Consider the following 22,964-nt stretch of genomic DNA (forward strand, 5'->3'; position numbering starts at 1 on the left):
GCGGTGGCTTCTCTTGTTGCGGAGCACGGGCTCTAGGCACGCGGGCTTCAGTAGTTGCAGCACACAGGCTCAGTAGTTGTGGTGCACGGGCTTAGTTGCTTCGCAGCATGTGTGATCCTCCCAGACCGGGGCACGAACCCGTGTCCCCTGCATTGGCAGGCGGATTCTCAACCACTGCGCCACCAGGGAAGCCCCTTTAATACTTCTTTATGCCAACATTTGTTAAATATCTACTCAGTAGGGCTAGTGAGAAACTTAGTTTCTCTTAATCAAAGGTGAATACCACTTTCTGGAATTCAGCAATGTACTTCTTTTGAACTGTCTCATTTGGTCATTTTTCTGGACACTCTTAATTTTTCCCACGCATGATTTTGCCAACACGGTAAGGAGAGAGGAAAACTGTGTACATGGATAAAGTCCTGCCGCCCAAATCCGGCCACAACCCATGCAAGACTTGGTTTCACAATGATCACTAACTACCAACCGAAAGCTAGTACATCTACAGGTTGCTGGGCTGCCTTGGTGCGCCTTCAGCAATGTGTTTATGTTCACTGACAGAGTCCTCATCAGTGATACTCAGACCCAGCAAGGAGCATGAACACATTTCTAGTAGACATGACCAACTGCCGTGGCCAAAGCAGAATCCATTTACATTTTAACAGTTATTCAATTCACTTCATATAGAAATCTGAGTTAAATGAGATAATACGTCTGTTATCCCAGTGACGGTACAGGGCAGATATATGGTAGGCCTTCTCCTTAATCAGATTCCAAGTGCTATTATGATTATCCTCATTTTACAGATGAGAAAACTGAGGCTCAGAGATGCTAAATAGCTTGCCCAGAAGTACACAGGCAGTCAGGGGAGGAGATAGTTAAGTACCCAGATCTGACTCTTTATCTGCTGCGATATGCTATGAAGATTTAAATTGTTTGAAAATGCATTGAACAGGAGTAAGAAAACAACGAAAAGGAGACGTTTATTACAAACAATCTAAGCAAGAATTGACTTGAATTTCCTACTAAGATGTCAGTCTCTTTGAAAATTAGAGCCATAATGACATACTTATTTTTAAGCTCTCCTACACATCCCCTCCCCTCCAACTCTAGCCACGCCTCCCAACCCACAGATTTGTACAGAGCAGATGATAAACGTTTGCTGCGTAAAAGAAATGTATTACTTTTTACTAACATTTGAATATAGGTGTGCTGATAATTCTGGAAATTCTCGGCACCCAGACATCATAATCAATCTAGAGTGTGGAGGCTAGAATCACTGCCATCTCCCACATCAGACGCTCCACACTCCTCACACTTGGCTGGAGGCACCTCAAGCCACGAGAGGGACTCTGGCTGCTTCCCTGCCGCCTCACTGACTGCATGATTTATCCCTGCCCTCAGGGACAGAAGATTCCATTTCAACTCTTAGGCCTTTGCCTTGTAGTTGAGGCGGCCCTCCAAACTTCCTCTCCTCCACTTCCTCACAGGTTTTTACCTATTAGGTATTTTTTTTTGGCACAACATCTAATACACGTCCAGCCAATGGAAAAGTTATTCAACAGAGAAAAATGATAATGTCACCAGAGCAAAGTGTATCCTTTCATTAGAACACAAATATTTGCTCCATTGGCAAGGGTAATAAAGAGCTCATCAATACCTGAGCCCAGCAGCCTGTTCCCTTGTCCTTCTTAAGTGGAAATGTACCAGAAATGAACAAGTTTCCTTTTAATGCAAAGATGGCTTGTATACAGTCCAACTAAAAGAAAACCCCAATGAAAAACAATCGAATTAACCTTAGCAAAAATTTTCTTCAACATTCTTCTCAGGAGACAGAAAGGCTTTCGTTTTTGCTTTTTTTTTTGCGGTACGCGGGCCTCTCACTGTTGTGGCCTCTCCTGTTGCAGAGCACAGGCTCCGGACGCACAGCCTCAGAGACCATGGCTCACAGGCTCAGCCCAGCCGCTCCGTGGCATGTGGGATCTTCCCGGACCGGGGCACGAACCCGTGTCCCCTGCATCGGCAGGCGGACTCTCAACCACTGCGCCACCAGGGAAGCCCAAGGCTTTCGTTTTTTTTGTTGTTGTTGTTTTTGTTTTTGTTTTGGGGGGGGTTGTTGGTTTTTTTGTGGTACGCAGGCCTCTCACTGCTGTGGCCTCTCCCGTTGCGGAGCACAGGCTCCGGACGCGCAGGCTCAGCGGCCATGGCCCATGGGCCCAGATGCTCCGCGGCATGTGGGATCCTCCCGGACCGGGGCACGAACCCGTGTCCCCCGCATCGGCAGGCGGACTCTCAACCACTGCGCCACCAGGGAAGCCCAAGGCTTTCGTTTTTTAAGTGCCTTGCAAGGACTGTGTTCTGGTGACAGGACAGGTTCAGGCTGATCACATGATAAAAGATGTGAGGAGCAATGATGCTCAGACACTGCAAGACATTCATACATTAAAAAAGATCTTAGTGCACTCCACTACTCTATACAGTTTCGCTGAGCAATTAAAATTGTAAAAGATTTATCTTAGGGAGTAAACGAAAATTATTTCTAAGCCTAACTACGTGCCAGTGAGAAGCTTCATGTTTTAGGCCATCTAACTCTCTCCCACCCTCAAGAGCCCCAGAGGCAGGCGCCCTTTGTTCCATTTCACAGAATAAGGAAATGAGCGTCTGGAAGCCACTACTTCACAGTAAGGGACTAAGCCAGAACTGAACCTGAGTCTCTTTAATTTCCTTTTAACAGCTAAGAAATTCTGCCTCAGAGACTGTAAACCAGAAAATACAACAGGTCAGATCTGCATGGACACTCCTGTTAACTAAGGTTTTACAGTACACAAGAAACCTACATTTCAAAAATAATGTTTAGTACAACTCTGCTACTCACATGATTCTCATTCTTTTTGTTGTTGTTCCTGAATGGTCAGCAATTCTACTGCTGAAGCTTCCCTTGACATCACAGAGCAATGCTAAAACATACAGAGGAACCACCAGGAATCCCCTGAGTCCTTGTGTTTGCAAATACAAGCAAAGACACCAAACGGTACAATCGACCGATCAATCAATCAATGGGGGCGGGGGGCGAAGGGGGCGCAGACAGGCCAAGAGGAGGCCAGGAAAGAAGATTTGAAAATTTTCCTTAACCTTCACTGAAATCTATCCCGCTAAAATTTAAAGAAATTTCCTTTTTCTTTTTGTTTTTGGCGGTACGCAGGCCTCTCACTGTTGTGGCCTCTCCCGTTGCGGAGCACAGGCTCCGGACGCCCAGGCTCAGCGGCCATGGCTCATGGGCCTAGCCACTCAGCGGCACGTGGGATCTTCCTGGACCGGGGCACAAACCCGCGTCCCCTACATCGGCAGGTGGACTCTCAACCACTGCGCCACCAGGGAAGCCCAGAAATTTCCTTTTATTACACAGTTGGGAAAAAATACAGCATCATTCCTACACTATTTCTAGTATACGACCTTTGTCAAGTAATATCAACTCACTAACCTTGAACCTCATTACTTGCAAAAGAGGATGATAATAATATGACCCCACAGGGTGGGTGTGTGGAAGAAAGGATGGAGGTCAAGGGCTTAATCAAGGGTAGCTACTACTTATGGTATAAAACATGTAATGCGCTTTTTTCTTTTGAATTTTCATCCTCGGATGGAAACTTTTTCCTAATCAGACCCACCTACAGCTGGGGTAGAGCGGAAGATAAGGAGCATAAAAATGAAGCCAATATGGATAAACGACAAGGTCCTACTGTGTAGCACAGGGAACAATATGCAATATCCTGTGATAAACCACAATGGAAAAGAATATGTATATATGTATAACCGAGTCACTTTGTTGTACAGCAGTAATTAACAAAACAGTGTAATTCAACTACACTTCAGTAAAAAATAAATTAAAAAAAATAAAAAACTTGAATATATAAAAAAAAAATGAAGCCAATAACATTTGTATTCTGACACCCAAGGTAGAATTGTGCAGCAAGACAACAGACTTGAAAGGGAAAAATCTGTAGAGAATATTACCTTCCTTTGCACGTCAAGAACCAACTCTAGAAGTCTCAGATGACAGATCTCTTTTCTCCTGGGATGGCTAAGCCACAGGTTTGTTCCCCTCAAGGGGACAGTCAGAAAGTAATGGGCTAGAAAAGCTCAAGGCTGTCCCTGTGTAGCAACACGGGGACAAGTGGACCGTGGGCTGGGGCAGGGGAAAGAGGTAGCAGAGACAGAAGGTCAGAGCAGCAGTCCTGATTCTCCCAGGTGGGCTTGGGCTCTGAGGCTGAGGTCAGTAGATGGTTGAAGGGACACTGACCGCGCGTGCTGGTTTACACACTGACAGGGCCGTGGCACACAGGGGTGACTGCCTTGACGTCTACCCCAGCCCCACGCAGGGCCAGCAAACACACAGTGGATCAGCAGTGAGCATCGTAAGGCTAGGGGCAAACAAGGGGCAGAGCTTACTTTTCTGAGTTGCTCTTCTTTCCCTGACTGGGAAGTCTGCCAGGACTCAGAAGTGTCTCCATGCCCTGGGGAACAGAGGCCTGTGATGGAGCTTGCCCTCAAAAAGGGCCAGGGGGGCTGGTTGGAGGATGTAGCAGGGAAGCAGTGGGGATTACAGTTCCAGCAAGAGGCAATGTGGAGCCGAAGAGCCAGGAAGGTCCAGACACTGACCCAGCCAAGATGGGCCCCTGACTGCCGCTGCAAATCCCACAAGGCAGCAGCCACTGGCATGGGCACCTCTGCAGAGACCAGAGGAGCCCAGGGGCACCAACCACCTCACATGCCAGAAATCAAGTGGTCCAAGAGAGGAGATTTAAACTAGGTCCAGGCAGGACCAACATCCTGAACAGACCATTTACCACAAAAAAAGTTCAAATCAGAAACAGCTGAAATATTGCTCACTGGCAGTAGATAGGACCATATAGCATAATTGTTGAAAATGACGAACAAAGCATTTCCCACCTATATTTCAGTGCAGTGAATAACTCTGACAATCTGTTACATTACCATTTTTGAGTATTTGTGTAAATGCTCCAATGGCTCATAAAATAAAATAATTGCATAAGATTACCAGATAAGAAAATCATACCAGGATATATGTGGAAAGAAACAGCACTGGTTATCAGCCCAAACTACTTTTCACATCCATGATGAAGGCACTAAGCCAGACATATTTCCCCTCAAATAAAAGTATATGTAAATCGACTTTTCATATAAAATTGATAAAACTACTAGACTGTCCATTTGGTTACAAGACTAACCCTGAAATTATCTGATTCATTTAGGCCTAATGTTACTAGTAAAATGAAGCAGCTTCAACAACTTGGATTTAGGTACAAATGACAAGCCTGAACTCCACACCTGTAGTTAGTTTCAGTGATGACTCTGAGAGGACCAAAGGGTCCAAGTTGCCCAGTGTCCAAGCCTACAGCCTAGGTGTGCTGCTCTAATGCCATGAGACCAGATGATGGAATCTGCTCCTCTCCTGACCAGACAAGGTAGACAGACACTCCCCGGGGCCCACAGGCTGCTTGGGACAATGCCCACCAACCCACCTCCACTGTCAGCAAGAGGGGTTTCCAGCCATGGACTAAGGACAATCTCCAATCTCCCCTAATGTCCCCCACCTGAAGGTGGAAGTTTGTTTTGTTAGTAATATATGATAAATTTGTGTTTGCTCTATAAGGTCCCCCTCAGACAGAGGAGAGGAACCTTTATTTAGCTCTACCTTCAGAATTATGATATAGAAATGGGCCTTTTAAACACATAAAAACAAAACTAAAAATCAAAATGAAGAAAATAGGAACATATAAAACTAAGAAGGCAATGCCATCTGTCATGCTTTTCTCTCTATTGCAGTTAGGATGGAAGGTAATGGGCAACATCTCTAAAAACTTCCATCTGTTCCTAATGGTATAAAGATAACAATCTCACTATAACAGCTATCACTGAGGAAGAAAATCTTAAATAGCTTATTAATTTCTGGATTTTGGTTCTAATTCCATAACACCAAAGAAAACACATTGTAAAATCTAAACAGCTAATAATTATACAGTATCCTTCTTGTTATCTCCACATGCCTCTACACGGAATACCTAGAATGTATCTTAAAATAAAAAGATCAGATATTTACTAAAAAGAAAAATAACATTAATCCCAAATTTCTCACAGTCATTTTTCTACTAGAAAACAATAACATGATAAGGTGTAAACTTCCTCCATTAATTTTAATAGGTATTAAAGCAAATGCTTTGTTTCTATTAAATCTTTGCATTTTTAATAGATAGAAGTTAGCCCCTTTTTGGCAAAAGGAAAACCAGACAATCTCTTCAGTTCTGTCAACTTGGAGAATTTATGAGATATGGCTTTGGTTCAGGTGCACTTATTTAAAGCCAAGGTTAAATTCACTTCCTCTTTAAACTCACCCCACCCACACACAAATGTCTTCCTGGTAAGTTTCGTACATATAGAAACTTCAGTGAGAATGTTTGCTTATTCCCGAGTCTGCCCCAAATAAAGCTTCGTAATAATTCTCTTCATTTACAAAGGTTTTACTGCCAATGCCATGAGAGTTTTTAATTCTGTTACCATTCCCATGACAAAATTTCCATTCAGGTCAAGAAAGACTAAAAAGTTGGGCAGGTGTCCAATAAATGAGTTAGTAGCAAAAGCATACGTAACATTTTGATTCCCTCTACCATGCTTGGTTCATGGGACCAACACCCTTCATAAAACGCCAACTCACTCTCTGAGACTGCAGATCACACAGACTTCGGAAGGTGTTTGTCAAAACAGGGCATCTAAATCACCTAGGAGTGAAGAGTGGTTAAAATTCAGAAACTGGGGTCTCCATCCAAACTTAACTGGAGTGGGGGAGGGGTGCTGACAGGGCAGGAATTAGCAGTATTAACAAGTGCTGCAGGTAGCTGCTAGGCAAATTAAGTTTGAGGAACCCTGCTTTAGAAAAACAAAATTTCGTTTAGTTAACGAGGAATTCTGATGCAACTGGTCAGAAGGAAACCTAGGATTTTTCTTTAAAATATCTATCCATCTCTGTTTCCTCATCTCCAACAAAAAGACTTATGTCAAAATGTATATGCTGAAGCTGAAGTTGTACAATATAAGCCTTCATTGTCACCAGGGTCAAAATTTCTATCACCAATCTCATTCCAAAAACAGATTTCAATCACTGCAGTATTAAAAATGCAGTATTTTTATAACTATTTGAAAATCCCAAGTAGCTAGAACCACAATTATCTAGCCACTTACAAAGACAATGTCTTAGAAATTCTCAAATGTTAAGTATTTATGGGTCACATAAATGGAAAGAAGAGTACATTAAGTAAATTTCACTTTTTGTCATCACGGAATCACTTTCTCTGGTAGGATTCAGCGGAATCAAATTGCGTGCTTTGCGTTACATACTATAGCACGTTATTTAACTTATATTTGTACACGCTGTGCCCGTGTCATTTTCAGTTTTACTGAGAACAGCTCCATTTTCACGGCTGTTTATACCATTAGTCTTTTAATGTGACAAATGATGGACAATACCTGGGTTATGTGGCCAAGACAAAGATTTCCCTTGATAGCTCTTACTTGTCAATACAAATGACAGCAGAGAATATTCCCTGAAAGGGGGGACGGGGGTAGAAAGAGGGCCTTGTGTAGATCTTCACTAAGGAAAAAGTCTAAAAATAAAAAAATGTTTGGAAAAGAAATTAAGTTATCAGCCGTTGTTATTCGTATATTCTTACTAAATAGACAGCAATGTATGCTTAAGAGAAGTAAAGCTGCCCAGTACTTGGTACTTAGGACCTGCCCTGCAGGACCAGTATGGCCCCTAGCATCAACCAAGCCCAACCTTTCCTTTTATAAAAAATGGAAACTGAGGCTGAGGGAAGCCAGTGACTTGCCAGAGTGAACACTGGCCAGTGTAAGAATCAAAAGATTTCCTGACTACATGCCCAGGCCTGCCAGATTTGGTAGCAGACTGTGTTAACCAGACCACAGAATTTCATAACTTTATAAACTTTATAAAAACAGCATAGAGCAAGGATTTCTCTTCTTATGGAATATTTTAGTTCCTAAGAGATCATTTTAGCCATTAGCCATAGCTTTCCATTTAATTATCCAATCACCTTTTTCTTTTAATATTTCCTTAACTATTCTAATATTTAATATTTTAAAACATTTACAGACTGCTTTTATTTGGTACCTTAGGGGTATTTGGTACCAAATATAGAGAGTAGCAGTCATAACATTATAAATTGTAAAAATGGATCACAGGGCTTCCCTGGTGGCGCAGTGGTTGAGAGTCCGCCTGCCAATGTAGGGGATACGGGTTCGTGCCCCGGTCCGGGAAGATCCCACATGCCGCGGAGCGGCTGGGCCCGTGAGCGATGGTCGCTGAGCCTGCGCGTCTGGAGCCTGTGCTCCGCAACGGGAGAGACCACAACAGTGAGAGGCCCGCATACCGAAAAAAAAAAAAAAAAAAGGATCACAGGTCAATCTCCCTCCCTGCCCTCACCCATGCTGCACCCCGTCCCCCATCAATGTAAACATTTATTCGAACCCACAGAATTAGTCAGATACAGGGTTTTAAGTGGATGCTCCTCCTTTTGGGGCACTTTGTAATTAGCATACTAGCCTCTCAGGCTGGCCTCCAGATGCAGGGTGGCATGTATCACATGTTCTTCTGGGAAGCAGCTCCCAAACCCCAGAAGACCAAGAACAAAGGAGCTGGCAGGCTCTGGAGAAGCTATCCCCGTCAACAGTGTATTAAAGACACCCATTAGTTGCCTCAGTCAGCTAATTAGCTCAACAAATCCAAAACCTAAATCATTAAAGAAAGTGGCCCTGATTGCATCGCTGGGCTCTGATTTGGTGTCACTAACCCAGCAGGGTGGGAACAGGGCTGTTCCACAGAAAACAAAAAACTGCCCACACTGGGGAACTGCCATAGGATGGGACCACAATTTTTATGAACGTCGAGCCCTGCCAGGAAGTTTCACTGGTGAAAAAAGTGTACCAGGGAGACTTCTGTGTTTATGCTTTGAAATTTAAAGCAATTTAAATATAAATTGCTCTCCTTTTTGTCATTATGAGAAAGAAAGAAAACGTGGGTTTCAGATCTCTGGTGTGCAAATGGTCATTAACTTTCATTTGACCTTGGGTGTAGAACTAATATTGAATTTATGCACAGGGTACACTCATTATACTCATCTAGTTCCCTCACAGAAAATACGTTCCCAGGAGCTGCAGTGCTAGCAGCCATTTTTTTCCACACTCAAATAGAAAACTTGAGTCTCCCTTTCATTCCTTTCTCCCACCTTCCACCCACCTTTCTGCTCCAAACCTCAGAAAACCATTTCCCAAGGGTTGGCCACATTTATAAAACACAGGCAGTAACAGGTCGGAATCTGAATGACGTAAACCTGGACCACACGAAACTCAGGAGCATCAGTGCTCAGTTCTCCTTCCCAGTATAATTCCCCAAAACACGAACAAGCTCCCATTTAGAGTGATAAATACCTTTGTCTACAGAGCCTTATAAACATTACCTACCACCGCTGAAGTGTCCCTGCAGTGTATTTTTTTTTAAAAACAGAGGCCTCTAAACCCTGCATTCCCGAGTACACTCTGCTGTGGTTATTATAATTATTCACCTCCTTGGCAAATCAGTTCCATTTACTCTCTTAATGGACATGACCATGTGGAAGGATGAAAAACAAAATCGCCTTGCCTTGCTTTGTAATTTCCTAAATTCTAAGCAACCCTCAGGGTTAAAGGAGTCCAACTTCCTATGCTGGATACTCTCAGATCTCTGGTTATTCAGGAGAAAGGAGGGCAAAGGGTTATTTTCTTTTATTGTATGTCACTGAATGGTTATTTATCATTTGGACTTAATAGCTCTAATTACAAAAGACAGTGTCATGGGATTTTTTTTTTTAAAGGCAATTTTCTTGGTATCCCAGTGGGAGAGTTAGGAAAAATTTACAAAGCATCTGTGTCGTGCATTTTCAATTGTTCCTGGGTTTTACCATTGTTATTATTTTCTGGATTGTAAGATTTTTACATTTTCAAGTAACCTTTAACTTTGCACTGCCTTGAGAGTTACTGTTTCAAGACTCTTTTTATGGTTTTATGCCATTAGATAAAAAAGGAAGATACAACTTGTCAACCGCTGAATTGATCACTGTTCAGTAAGAATATGCACTGGTGGAGATGGGATGTGAATGTACAAAATCCGTCAGCAGGCAGAACAGTCTCTGGAAATGTCAGAACAGGAGTTATTTATTATAGCACCAAAGACGGGGGGGGGGGGGGGGGTGTGGTAGGGGGGGATTTTGCAAACTTCAGCAATCAGCGTGGTGTTAGGCAAAGCTCTCTCTTCTTGGGAAAACATCGTAGATCATCAATCAATCAGGAAGACCAGAATGTTGTGTTGAATATTTTAGGGGAAAACACATGCTAATTCTTTCCTCTTGGTTGACAAATGCTAAATAGCACATTTGTTAGTGGGGCTAACAAGACAATCAGTGTGGGTCTGTGCTGACCACAAAGGAGAGTGATGGCCAATGCCACCACAGCATCCGGGAGGCGGCAAAGGAGAAGGAAAGGACACAACATAAACCATGTGGAAATGTCAATTCTGAGAGGACAAGGCGCGCCCTATGAGGACAGGCTAGGAAACACTTGAAAAATTTTAAGTGATTGAAAATATCACTAAAAATTAAGCATATCGTAATTGCTTAAAATACAGGTAACAGACTTCTGCCATTATAAACTAGTATTTTCTAGCTTGAACATTCATTATTAGAGATTAGATGAAAAAAACTATTCAAGAGAAGACTACTACAGCTTTCACTTTTAAGAGCATTTAAATTTTTTCAAAAACAAGTTAATCACAGGAAACCAGAAAGGGAGAAGGAGTTTGAGATGGCAATAAACATACCAGCACGTAAGGCTGTCTTTGCTGCACCTTAATTTTATTATTACCATCTATACTCTAAAATCCCATTTTATCGTGCATTCTCCTATATATGAGCAATGTGTTCACGAGAGGATTAAAGATAAAGTCAGGGCTTCCCTGGTGGCGCAGTGGTTGAGAGTCCACCTGCCCATGCAGGGGACACGGGTTCGTGCCCTGGTTCGGGAAGATCCCACATGCCGCGGAGCGGCTGGGCCCGTGAGCCATGGCTGCTGAGCCTGCACGTCTGGAGCCTGTGCTCCGCAACGGGAGAGGCCACAACAGTGAGAGGCCCGCGTACTGCAAAAAAAAAAAAAAATAAAATAAATAAAGTCAAACACTGCGCTACATTAGAAGAATCTATCAACTAAAAATAAAAAGTAAAAAGTTAGAGGACCATAAAAGTTGGAGCAATTCCATAGGCTTAATGGTTATTTTTTTCTTCTAAATGTGCAAAAGGAAAAGCCTGTCTCTGCTGTTAAAAATAATCAGTCCATCTATTTCATTTCTCATGACAAAGTGACAGGGATGGCTTTTCTTTGGGAAGCTTCTGCCCTGAAGGAGAATACGCCTCTTCAGTTGTGTCAGACCTCAAGCCTCACTGCAGAGCTTCCTGTCAACACTGACTTACCCCCAATCCCACAGACAGGGGGCCTAAAGAAGGGCAGGAGCCTAAAACTGCTGAAGTTCCTACAACGTGTTATTGGTGACCAGTGATTGTTACCAACAGAAGATCTTCAAAGCTGGGAATTTAGCCAGGCTCTCAGGGTGATAAATGGCTCTCAGCTTGTCTGATACGTCCACCATGATTACCAGATCCAGGGGTCGCCTGCTTGAATGTTTTACACACACACAGTTCAGTGTATAGCAAATAGTAATAACCAGGTTGTAGAAATCACATCCCATTCAAATGCCTATTTAACCTTCAGCATAGGATTCAAAGACGATTAAACAAACAAGAGGATTTCTAAGGCTAGGAGAAACAATTTAATACAAATGTAAAACAATGGCTTCCCTCTCATCTCTTCTGGTCCATTAAAAATAAGAAAGTTTCTTAAAAGCTAAAATTAAACACAACAGGTAAAACCATTTTATACAATTTTGTTATATATATTTTAATATCCCAAAGAAATAATAAATATGGCACAAAACTAACACTTTAACCTGAATCTTTGGATGATTTGAGAAAGAAGAAAAAAAACTGCTGCTATCTACTACTTGAAAAATGTCAGTTTTCACTCTATTCTTTTCCTTTTCACAAACCACATCTTTACTCCCCATAATCCAAAAAATTCCTAACAAAGGAGGGGACATTGTGTAGTTGGGAAAACCAGAGACTGGGTGCTGGAAAGCCTGGGCTTGCGTTCTGGCTGCAGCCTTTCTAGCCTGTGTGCTCTATGGCGCGACAATTCACCTCTAAACCGTGAGATTGGGACAATACAACCAGTTCCTCCTGCGGCGAGGACCCTGCCCAGCAGCCATTCCCTCTTCTGCTGGTTTTCTTTGGGGAGCCACACCTGCCCTAGCCTCAGTCCATGGGTCTCGTGGGAGGCTGACTTAACCTCTCTCTCCTGCCCTCCAACCATGTGTCCACTGCTACAGAGCGGGCATTCCACCCTTCCACCGAGGTCCCCCCACCAAGACTTCTGTTGGACCTACCAGAAGGAGGTTCTCTCTGCTAAGACTGGTTAACTCCACAGATTTCCTGAGACAGTAAATTCCCTTGGTGGTTTTCAGCTTGTTTATCTCTCACTTGTACCTAAAAGAGTCCTGAATAAAATATTCCCAAGGTTGTGACTCCATTAAGGATAATGAAGGAAATTAATGAAAATACTCATTGTTATAATTAAACACTGGAGCTGGAAGGAATCTCTAAGGTTCCCACATTCTACACCTACCCCCTCACGATACAAATTGGAATCACTTTACAAAAGTCACAATGACATTCAATGGTATAAACAGAGCCTAGAACCGCTTCTTTCTTTCCCAAACATTAATATCCTTGTTACTTAGTTTTAAAACACTTAACTAGATATGGGCTAGGCAGAGAGAGTGAAATATAAAAACTGCCAAGAGGGTTTACCAATATGAGATTTCTGGCTTTCCAGAAATAGAAGCCCACCATGGCACAAATTTCATATGATCTAAAGATAATGAGAGCGAAACGTGCTTTGGCTGTGGATTCCCTTCAAAAGGGGAAGAAACATATCTCCCAAGACTCTAACTGGTGAACAATTAGCAGTAGAATAAGCAATTCAACAAAAAAGAAAGAAGTGTAAAGGTATCTGCGCTAATTTTTAAAAATCTTGTGAAGCCTTAAAATGCTATTCACATTCACTAAGGTTAGCATTTAGAGGAGAAAACTAAAGGCACATTCTAATGGCCTCTTAGAAAATTACAACAAAATGGATTTTTTACTAAGCTAGAGCCTTGAATCATTTATATAATCTACTGATTGACAGTTACTTTTATTTCTGTTTGTATGGTGAGCTGAAACCAAAAACTTTTTCTTTATACTAATTCTTGTTTTAATAACCCTTCACAGTGAGACATAAATCTGGTATGACCACCTGAGCCCCAATTAACAGTTTTACTGCAAGACAGATATTAGGGTAATCAATTCCTTCTGTCAAGCCCCAGATGTGCCAACTATCATTTTAATACTTTTTTCATTAGAAGTATACCAGCTTCTTTTTCTTCTTCCTTAAAAGAAAACAAAAACTCAAAATAGTTTTAAAAAACAGCCATGAGCATACATAGGAAGTACCATTCTACGGCTAAAATTCTGTTTAACTAAGGCTGTGCTTAATAGTTCTTCATTTTATCACCTCCTAACTACTCAGTAATCCATTTTCTTTTTTCAGACAGCTACTGACTTAATGTTTTTTATTTATGAAACATACATTGTGGTTTAAAAATAGCAAGAGCCACATTTGTCCTTGCTCACCACTGTACCCTCATGCCTTACAGTGTACCTGGCATACAGTAGGTGCTCAGTTAGAATTTGATAAAGGAATGAAGGCAATAACCTATGACTTAGGCTCTCATACTTTGCCACTTATTTTTCATCCACTCTCAATGCCAACTCAAACAGCGAGAGCGTAGGGCGAATCAGGTAGATATCTCCTTATTTCCATGTTGGAATTCTCTGAATACTGTAATATCACCTTGTTGGTTATTTTTGCCCCTAGATTGTTTTCCAAACTTGTTGTGGTTTGGGGAATGTATGACAGAAAAGTCCGTTTTTCTCTGAAACTATCTTCTTTGCTTATACTACTTTTCTAATCAGAAAACTTATTCAGTTTTGTCAGGGACAAAATAAGAATGCCAACTATCTTTTTATTATTCAACTTACATCACAGGACCCTAGCTCATGAAATCGTATGAGGGGGAAAAAAAGGAGTTATATGGATTAGTAGAATAGAGATAAAATAGTCATAATTGATAGATGCTGTATTTGCCCATACAGAAAACCCAATATAATTTTAAAACAAGCTACTGGAATTCATTTGAGTTCAACACTTTTGCTAGCCACAAAAGCATGAGTTCTCATACAGCAAAAGTAACCAATTACAAAAGATAATAGATGTGGATCAACAAACTGATTCAAAACTATATATGGAGAGGGAAAAGACCCAGAACAGCCAACACAACGTTGAAGGAGAAAAAGTTGGAGGACTGACATTGCCCAACATCAACACTTACTATAAAGTTACAGTAATATAGACAGTGTGGTACTGATGAAAGAACAGACAAATAGGTCAATGGAACAGAATACAGAGCCCAGAAATAAACCCATACAAATACAGTCAAGTGATCTTTAAAAAAGGAGCAAAGGCAATAAAATGGAACAAAGATAGTCTTTTCAACAAATGGTGCTGGAACAACTGGACATCCACACACACAATAAAAAGAACCTAGACACAGACCTTACACTTTTCACAAAAATTAACTCAAAATGGATCACAGACTTAATGTAATGCAAAACTATACAATTTCTACAATGTAACAGAAGAAAACCTAGATGACCTTAGGTATGGTATGAATTTTTAGCTATAACATCAAAGGCAGGATCAATGAAAGAAAGAAGAAAGGTAAGCTTGACTTTGTTAAAATAAAAAACTTCTGCTGTTTCAAAGGCAATGTGAAGAGAATGAGAATACAAGCCTCAGACTGGGAGAAAACACTTGCAAAATATATCTGAAAAAAGGACTGTTATCTAAAATATACAAAGAACTCTTAAAACTCAACAGCAGTGGGCTTCCCTGGTGGCGCAGTGGTTGAGAGTCCGCCTGCTGATGCAGGGGACACGGGTTCGTGCCCCGGTCCGGGAAGATCCCACATGCCGTGGAGCGGCTGGGCCAAAACTTGGAAGCAACCAAGATGTCCTTCAGGAGGTGAACAAATACATAAACTGTGGTACATCCAGACAACAGAATATTATTCAGTGCTAAAAAGAAATGATCTATCAAGCCATTAAAAGACATGGATGAAACTTAAATGCCTATTACTGAGTGAAGAAAGACAATCTGAAAAGGCTACATACTGTATGATTCCAACTATATGACATTCTGGAAAAGGCAAAAACTACGGAGACAGTAACAAGATGAGTGATTGCCAGGGGATGGGAGTAGAGAGGCACAAACAGGTAGAGGAGAGGGGATTTTTAGGGCAGTGAAATTATTTTGTGCAACACTATAATGATAAATACATGTCATTATACATTAGTCCAAACCCATAAAATGTACAATACCAAGAGTGAACCCTAAAGTAAACTATGGACTGTGGGTAATACTGATGTGTCAATGTAGGTTAATGATTATAACAAATGTACCCCCTCTCAGATGATGGCAGTAAGCGGGCTGTGCATGTTGGGGCATGGGGCATATGGGAGCTCTGTGTTCTTTCTGCTCAATTTTTCTGTGACCTTGCAACTGCTCTAAAACATAAAGTATATTTTTTATACAGTGTCATGAAAGACAAAGAATGAGAAACCTTCACAAAATAAGAAGAGTATAATTTTTTTTTAAAGTTAATTCATAATAGTAACCAAAACTACAAGATACCAAAATATACATCAAGGAAAAAAATGTACAAAGCTTTAAGGAGAAATTTTTAAGACAGTACTGAAGATCTGAAAATAATGGAACGATATCCTAGGTTCATGAATGCAAATACTTATCTCCAAAGTGTCAAATTTATCTGATGACCTATAAATTCAATACACTTTAAGAAATCCCTATAGGGGTTTTCATGGAACTTGACAAAATAAAATTATGAAGAAAACAGAACAATAAGAAGAAACTTGCTTTACTCCTTAATCCCCCAAAAGTCTTCTTCTATAAAGTGTTGGTAACTGAAACAGGAAAGTGCAGTCAAAGGAATAAATAGATCAAAGGAATACAGAGACCAGAAATAAATTCAAGCATATATATATAAATTTTATATATGATAGAATCAGCATCATATCCAATGAACGCTACTGGGGTAACTGGCTTAGCATAAGGAAAACATAAAACTGGATTTCTACCTGACACCATATACGAAAATGAATTCCAGATGACTTGAAGTCTTAGATATGAAAAACAAAACTTTAAAACTGTCCATACCAAGCTACTGACCTACCAATCCATTTTTAGTAACTTATTATGAGAAATTAATTGGTAAAGGGCAAAAAGATATATACAAGAATATATCTTTGAGCCCTTCTATTATCATTTATAATAGGAAAACTATTAAAAACTTAAACATACAAGAAAGAATTAGTTAATATGTTGTATGGTATCAATATAAACATACAACAGCTAACAAAAATGATACAGAGCTGTATTAGTGCATGAAAATGAATTGTATAAAAAGTGGATTTATAGATAAAGTAATCAAGGCTAGTACTGATGGATACCAATGGAGTCTGTTCAGTGAAAAAGAACAGAGAATCCAGAAATACACCCACAAAAATATGCCCAACATATTTTTGACAAAGGTGCAAAAGCAATTCAATGGAAGAAAAGATGGTCCTTTCAATAAATGGTGCTAGAAAAATTAGACATTCATAAGCCAAAACAAACACAGAAGAATCTTGACATAAGTCTCACATCTTATATAAAGACTAACTCAAAATGGATCACAAACTCAAACGTAAAACTATAAAAACTTTTAAGGATAAAAAGACCCAAGAGAAAATCTTTGGCATCTGGGACTAGACAAAGACTTAACCCAAAGACATGATCCATTAAAAAATATTAATAAATTGGACTTCACCAAAATTAGAAACTTTTTCTCTGTGAAAGACTTTGATAAGAAAATGAAAAGACAGGCTATAGACTGGGAGAAAATACTTGCCTAAGGATTGCTATCTAGAATAAAGAAACCTCAAAACTCAACAGTAAAAAAAAAAAAAACCCTCAAACAATCCAATTAGAAAATGGGCAAAAGACATGAACAGACATTTCACAAAGAAGACATTTAGATGGCAAATAAACACATGAAAAGATGCTCAATATTACTAGCCATTAGGGCAATGCATACTAAAACTACAGTGAGATGTCACTACATACCCATTAGAATGGTTACAATTTTTAAAAACAGTGACATCAAACGCTGGCAAGGATGCAAGAAACTACATCATGTATACATTGCTAGTGAGAATGTAAAATGGTACAGCCACTCTAGAAAACAATTTGGCAGTTTCTTAAAAAACAAAACATGCAATTACCAAACAATCCAGCAATTATACTCCTGGGCATTTAGTCCAGAGAAATAAAGAATTACATTCACACAAAAACTTACACATGTAGTTTTATTCATAATGACCCAAACTGTAAACAACCCCAATGCCCTTCATGGGTGAATGGTTACATATAGTGTAGCACATTCATATGATGGAATACTATTCAGTTATAAAAAGGAATAACCATTGATATACACAACCACCTGAATAAATCTCCAGAGAACTATGGCAAGTGAAAAGAGCCACTCCTACAGGGTTACATACTGTATGATTCCATTTATCTAATATTTTTGAAATGACAAAATTATAGAAATAGAGAACAGATTGGTAATCGCGTAGGTTAAAGAGGAAACAGAGGTAGGAGTTCTGTCATTTCATTTAGCAGCGACCTCCTGCCTCTGGACAGCAAAGGATGCCTCCTCCTGATACTCCTCCTTTCAAAGCAAGTTTTTTTCTACCTCATTGAGTCTCTATTTCATACCGAATTTCAGCAGAACCTGGCTTTCTCTCCTCAAGATGCATCTGAAAGCTCCCTTTTCCTTTCCACTTATTACATACACAGATTGTTTCCTAAGATATTAGGAATCAGATCCATACAATCAGTCCCTATGAAAAACGTTTGCTATTAGACAATTCAATTATTTTTATAAGATGCTACTTTGAGATGAAAAATATAAAAAAGAGACTACCATTATGTTATTTAGTTTCCTCTGTCATGATGATAGGTAATGCAATGTGGTTTGCTTTCTTTTGCTAGGTACCTAGACTTTTTCCATGCTTGTGGTGGACTACAAACACATTTTTAATTTTTAATTTCACTTTTCCTTGAAGTATGGAATAAAGCAAGGCAGTGTATATCTAGTTTTAAAGAACTAGATATACACCTGTGCTATTTTGATGGTAGAATAAATCTTTTTTAAAACAAATGGAGATACTTTCCTGCATTCTATACCAAAGCTCCCTGAGATACATTCAACTGCTCACAACCACAGGACATGTGAAATATCCCCAAAGAATCAGAACCTTCCTCCAGCCCCATGAAAGACTACTCACCAGACTTCCTTGCTTTCAAAGCAATAACAGCTGCTAGCTCTCTCTGCACCTAATAAAATATTAGGGGGAAAAACCAAATTAGAATAAGAAAAATGTAGCTTTGTTTTTAGATATGCAACCAAAGTTAAGAGCTGTTGCATTAAGTTTGCTGCTACGTTTCTGTTTATTTGTTTTTAATAATATGGAAAAACCTCTGCATAGGAATTTTAGGCCAATCCTCAAAGAATCTGATGGACTTACTTTAAAAAGAAATTAAACAGTTGCCAGAATGTACACATTGGAAAACACTGGTACTTATGCCATGATGATGAGAAGTACCTCAAAAACATAACTGTGTAACATTCAGAAATAACGCAAATAAATTATTAAAACAGGCAAAATACTGTGGCAAAGATATTAAATATTCTTCATCTCTCAAAGATTCTAGTTTATACAGAAATTCTAGAAAAACTGAGGTAGGTGATCCTAGTTTCATTTCACCTCTGTTTGAATACAGTGAAGGATCACTTGAGGCCTGACAGGTGTACAGCAACCATTTCAGATATTATGCTGCATAAAAGCAAGAGCTATCAACACACAGGGCAGGTGAAATGGGAATAGGCAAGATGACCTTTAATACCCTAAGTGCCTTAAACCTCACTTATTTGTCCAGATTTTTGCTTGTTCACTTTCTCTCTCTCTCTCCCTCTCCCCCCAACACATATGTTTAAATCCTTTCTCAAAAACATTCTCAAAGAGGAACATAAAACAGAGACCAAAAAAGATAACCACAGTCACTTTCAAAGATAACATGGGAAAAAAAAAGATAACATGGGGATAATCTTTGGGAAATCTATGTTTGAAAGCAATAAATTTTCATAATAAGCAAGCTCATTCCTCTTCAGGACACAATCTTTTAAGCTTAGGAGTGTGTGTGTGTGTGTGTGTGTGTGTGTGTGTGTGTGTGTGTGTGTGTGTGTGTGTGTGTGTGTGTGTGTGATTGCAGGAGTGGTGATACGGAGTTTGGAAGGGTCCTGCAGCTTAATATATTATACTAATGACATTTTTAAAGGCAGAGCATGAAAGTTCAAGGTTAAAGAAGATTTGCTATTGAAACCAATCTAATTTACACTGATGTACGTGAAGGCAAAAGTAGCCCAGTGAGTCACTGGGACTCTGTTTAGGACCAATTTCACAATGGCCAGGGTATCATCATCCCTGAAGAAGGCAGCTCCCCACCCACCCACATACTGCTTTACTGCCGTGCTTTCCCTGGCTGGCTAGTATGAATGCCATTCAAAAGGATATATATACTCCTGATTTAACTGATTCGTCGATTCCTTAAGAGTTTTGCAGGAAAATTATATTGTAATCAGAAGATAATCAATCCCTCTCTAACCATGGGAGTCTGAGATCCAAAAATGCTCATGGGTAGAAGAATTTATAGTTGAAGAATTTATGGGGGAAAAGAGAGCTGGGGGAGATAGGAGTGATGATTAAACAGAGGAAAGACTTTATAAATACTTGTATGTGTAGTAATAAAACAGCAACAAAATAAAATATAAATTAGTGCCTATTTTATATATTTGAAATTACGTGTAAGATTTATTGTAGTAACAGCATCTCTCTTCAGAATTTTCCTCTGTTACAGTGTCACAAATGTTTGGGGGTAGACAAAGATGCAGATTCGAAACACTCACTGGGACCTTGTGGATGGCTTCCTGACTTTATGAGCTTCTAGGGAAGACTCAACTGTGGCTCAGAGACAGGAAAAAAGCAGAGATGGAAAAGGATGTAGAAGGTGGATCACTTAATTTGCATACAAAGGATCAAAAACTGTCTTCTCCATCATCCATCAGTTTTCCATACTTAATATTCTCGTCATGAGAGCTTCAGTTTTTCTTTCTCAAATTAGAAATAAGGCTCAAAATAGAAATAGCTCAGAAACGGAAACTGTTATAGTCCCAAAACTGTATAAAACTACATGTTTTCAAAGATTTGGTACAGAAAGAAAGGGAGAAAGGGGATGAGAAAGAAACCAACATAGCACTTTTGGGGAAGCCAAGAAGATGAGAGATGAGCAGTGAGAAAGACAAGAACTTCACAGTTAAATTTACAAGGAACCTAAGGTTTTTCTTTTTTTTATATTTTTCCACATAAAGTAAGTGAGATTACTCTACTGTACTACACTACATCCCCTGAACATCTGCAGTCAGGGAAGACATAAAAGTGTTATGTTTCTGCCCCCGAGGGAAACTGTTCCTGACCAAAACCCCAAGGGTAGATTATTCTTTCTCCAAAACACAAAGGGGGAAGAACAGACCAAGCAAAACACAAACTGGGTAAGATCCCATTAGAGGCTTCTACAGCATCTTCCCCGCACATTTTTTTTTTTTTTTTTAAACACACCAGCAATGATGTAATTCATCGTTTTTAATTGTGACTAATGTCTGTCTTCTGGGCAGAAGCTCCTCCAAGGCAGCCATCTTTTCATCACACTATGCAGGGCCATCAACACCCATTCACTGACCCTCAGGAGGCGGAGGCAGAGGTAACCTTAAGAGAACAGAGACAGAACCTAGGGGAGAGAAAAAGCTGCCCGAGGAAGGACAAGGAAAATCCAAAGAGAAGGCACGCCACAGTAGGAAGGGACTCGCAGCAGAAATCTTCAGAACATCTTAAAAGGACTCAAAAGCCTCCCTTAGCAAATAATTGTTAGGTTTATACTGAAAACTAAAACTTTGAACAACTGCAGAAACAGGGACTAGAATTTTCTTTAAGCAGTAATAAGGGACCTGTTGGCACTGAAAAAGAAATGTAACACTCCAGCCCCGGTCAAGTCTTCAGGTGTCTGAAATTCTGGCCCACATTTTGATAACAACCCAGAGCAAAAACCATCCTGCTAAGATGCTTCTGAATTCCTAACATTCAGGAACTGGTTAAGATAATAAATATGTGTTGCTTTAAACCATTAAATTTGGCGGTAGTTTGTTACGCTGAAAAGTCTTTTCGAGATTTTTTTCTACTTGATCTACTTGTGTTGTTGGTTAACATAAGTTTCTCTCAACATGACAGAAATGGAACCCTCTTCTCAGATCAGTTTCAAAAAAAAACGTGTATACATATAGAACCAAGAGCCATGTTCTGACATTCACCACTGTTTTTATTTAATGCGGGTGCTAAACCACTGCCTAGGAAATTAGAAGAAATGCATTGTTCTTAATCTGACAGGAAGTACATTATTACACTGGTCTTCCCTATTACAAGCCTTCCCTACTATGATCTGAACCCTTGAGGCTAGATGTATTCCAGAATTCAACATTTTATATAGTTCAGAAAGGTACCCTATCTAGGGCACCCTCAGTGAGGTCTTGGGCAGTAACTTATAATAAGAAATCAGACACATTAATATTTCTGCGGGGACATATTAAAGGCAGGAGCCCACTGTGTCCCCCTTTGCCTGGCAAAGTAATAAATCTATCCTTTTCTATTTCACCCCCCACCAAAAAAAATTTTCTGCAATGAAATGTATGATTATTCATACCAAATGGGATAAAGACAGACTAGTAAAGGCCTCAGGATTTTCTACTAAACATATTCAGTTTAGGTTAGATTTTTGCCACCAAGTAAGTTATGAAACCCTATTCTTTTTCAGGGCTTTTATATTTCAGAGATGTCAATAATGGATTGTAAACCTCTATTAATTTTACACTAAAAGTCTCTCTCCATCTTTTTCTCTTGTATCTTCTTGTCAAATACCTATGTAGTCAGTTCGTTTTGTCTACCAAGAAATGCTTTCTTTAAATAGCTTGGATTTTCATCTATTTCAAACCTGACTGCACATGAGAATCACTTGGGGAGCTTTAAAAAAACAATTGATACCTGGGCCCCAACTAAATCAGAATCTCTGGGGAAAAGGTCCAGCCAACAGTATTTGCTGCTGCTGCTGTTTCCATGCTCCCTACGTGATTCTATCTAGGTTGTATCCAGGGTTGAGAAGCACTGCTCTATTTAATAAGATATCTTAGTTTCTCCAAGACTCAACCTTTTAATCTTATAATCATTTCAACTGACAATCAATCTTTACTTTTTATTTTGTTCTCCTCTAATTTAATTCATTTGTAAAGGAACATGGTCTTCACTGTGTTTTAGGTATTAAATTATGGTATAATCCAATCAAATGATAAGATTCAGTTACTACATCAGCAGTTTGACAGACACGATCTACTCAAGCACAAGGAAAAT

At 39.8% G+C, this 22,964-nt stretch overlaps 1 protein-coding gene across 8 annotated transcripts in view; it reads right to left on the reverse strand.

Moving 5' to 3' along the window:
- The window catches only part of RAPGEF5 (Rap guanine nucleotide exchange factor 5), a 237,837-nt gene that overhangs the window by 124,156 nt on the left and 90,717 nt on the right, over positions 1 to 22,964 (reverse strand). For all 8 annotated transcript variants that reach the window (XR_010842255.1, XR_010842254.1, XR_010842256.1 and 5 more), the window contains exon 7: positions 18,741 to 18,789. Coding sequence is in view for 5 of the 8 variants with exons in the window: in XM_067042648.1 (XP_066898749.1) it covers positions 18,741 to 18,789 (49 nt within the window). In the remaining 3 variants the exon portion in view is untranslated. The remainder of the gene's footprint in view (positions 1 to 18,740; positions 18,790 to 22,964) is intronic.

This window comes from Kogia breviceps, chromosome 9, assembly GCF_026419965.1.
Source record: "Kogia breviceps isolate mKogBre1 chromosome 9, mKogBre1 haplotype 1, whole genome shotgun sequence".
Taxonomy (NCBI): domain Eukaryota; kingdom Metazoa; phylum Chordata; class Mammalia; order Artiodactyla; family Physeteridae; genus Kogia; species Kogia breviceps.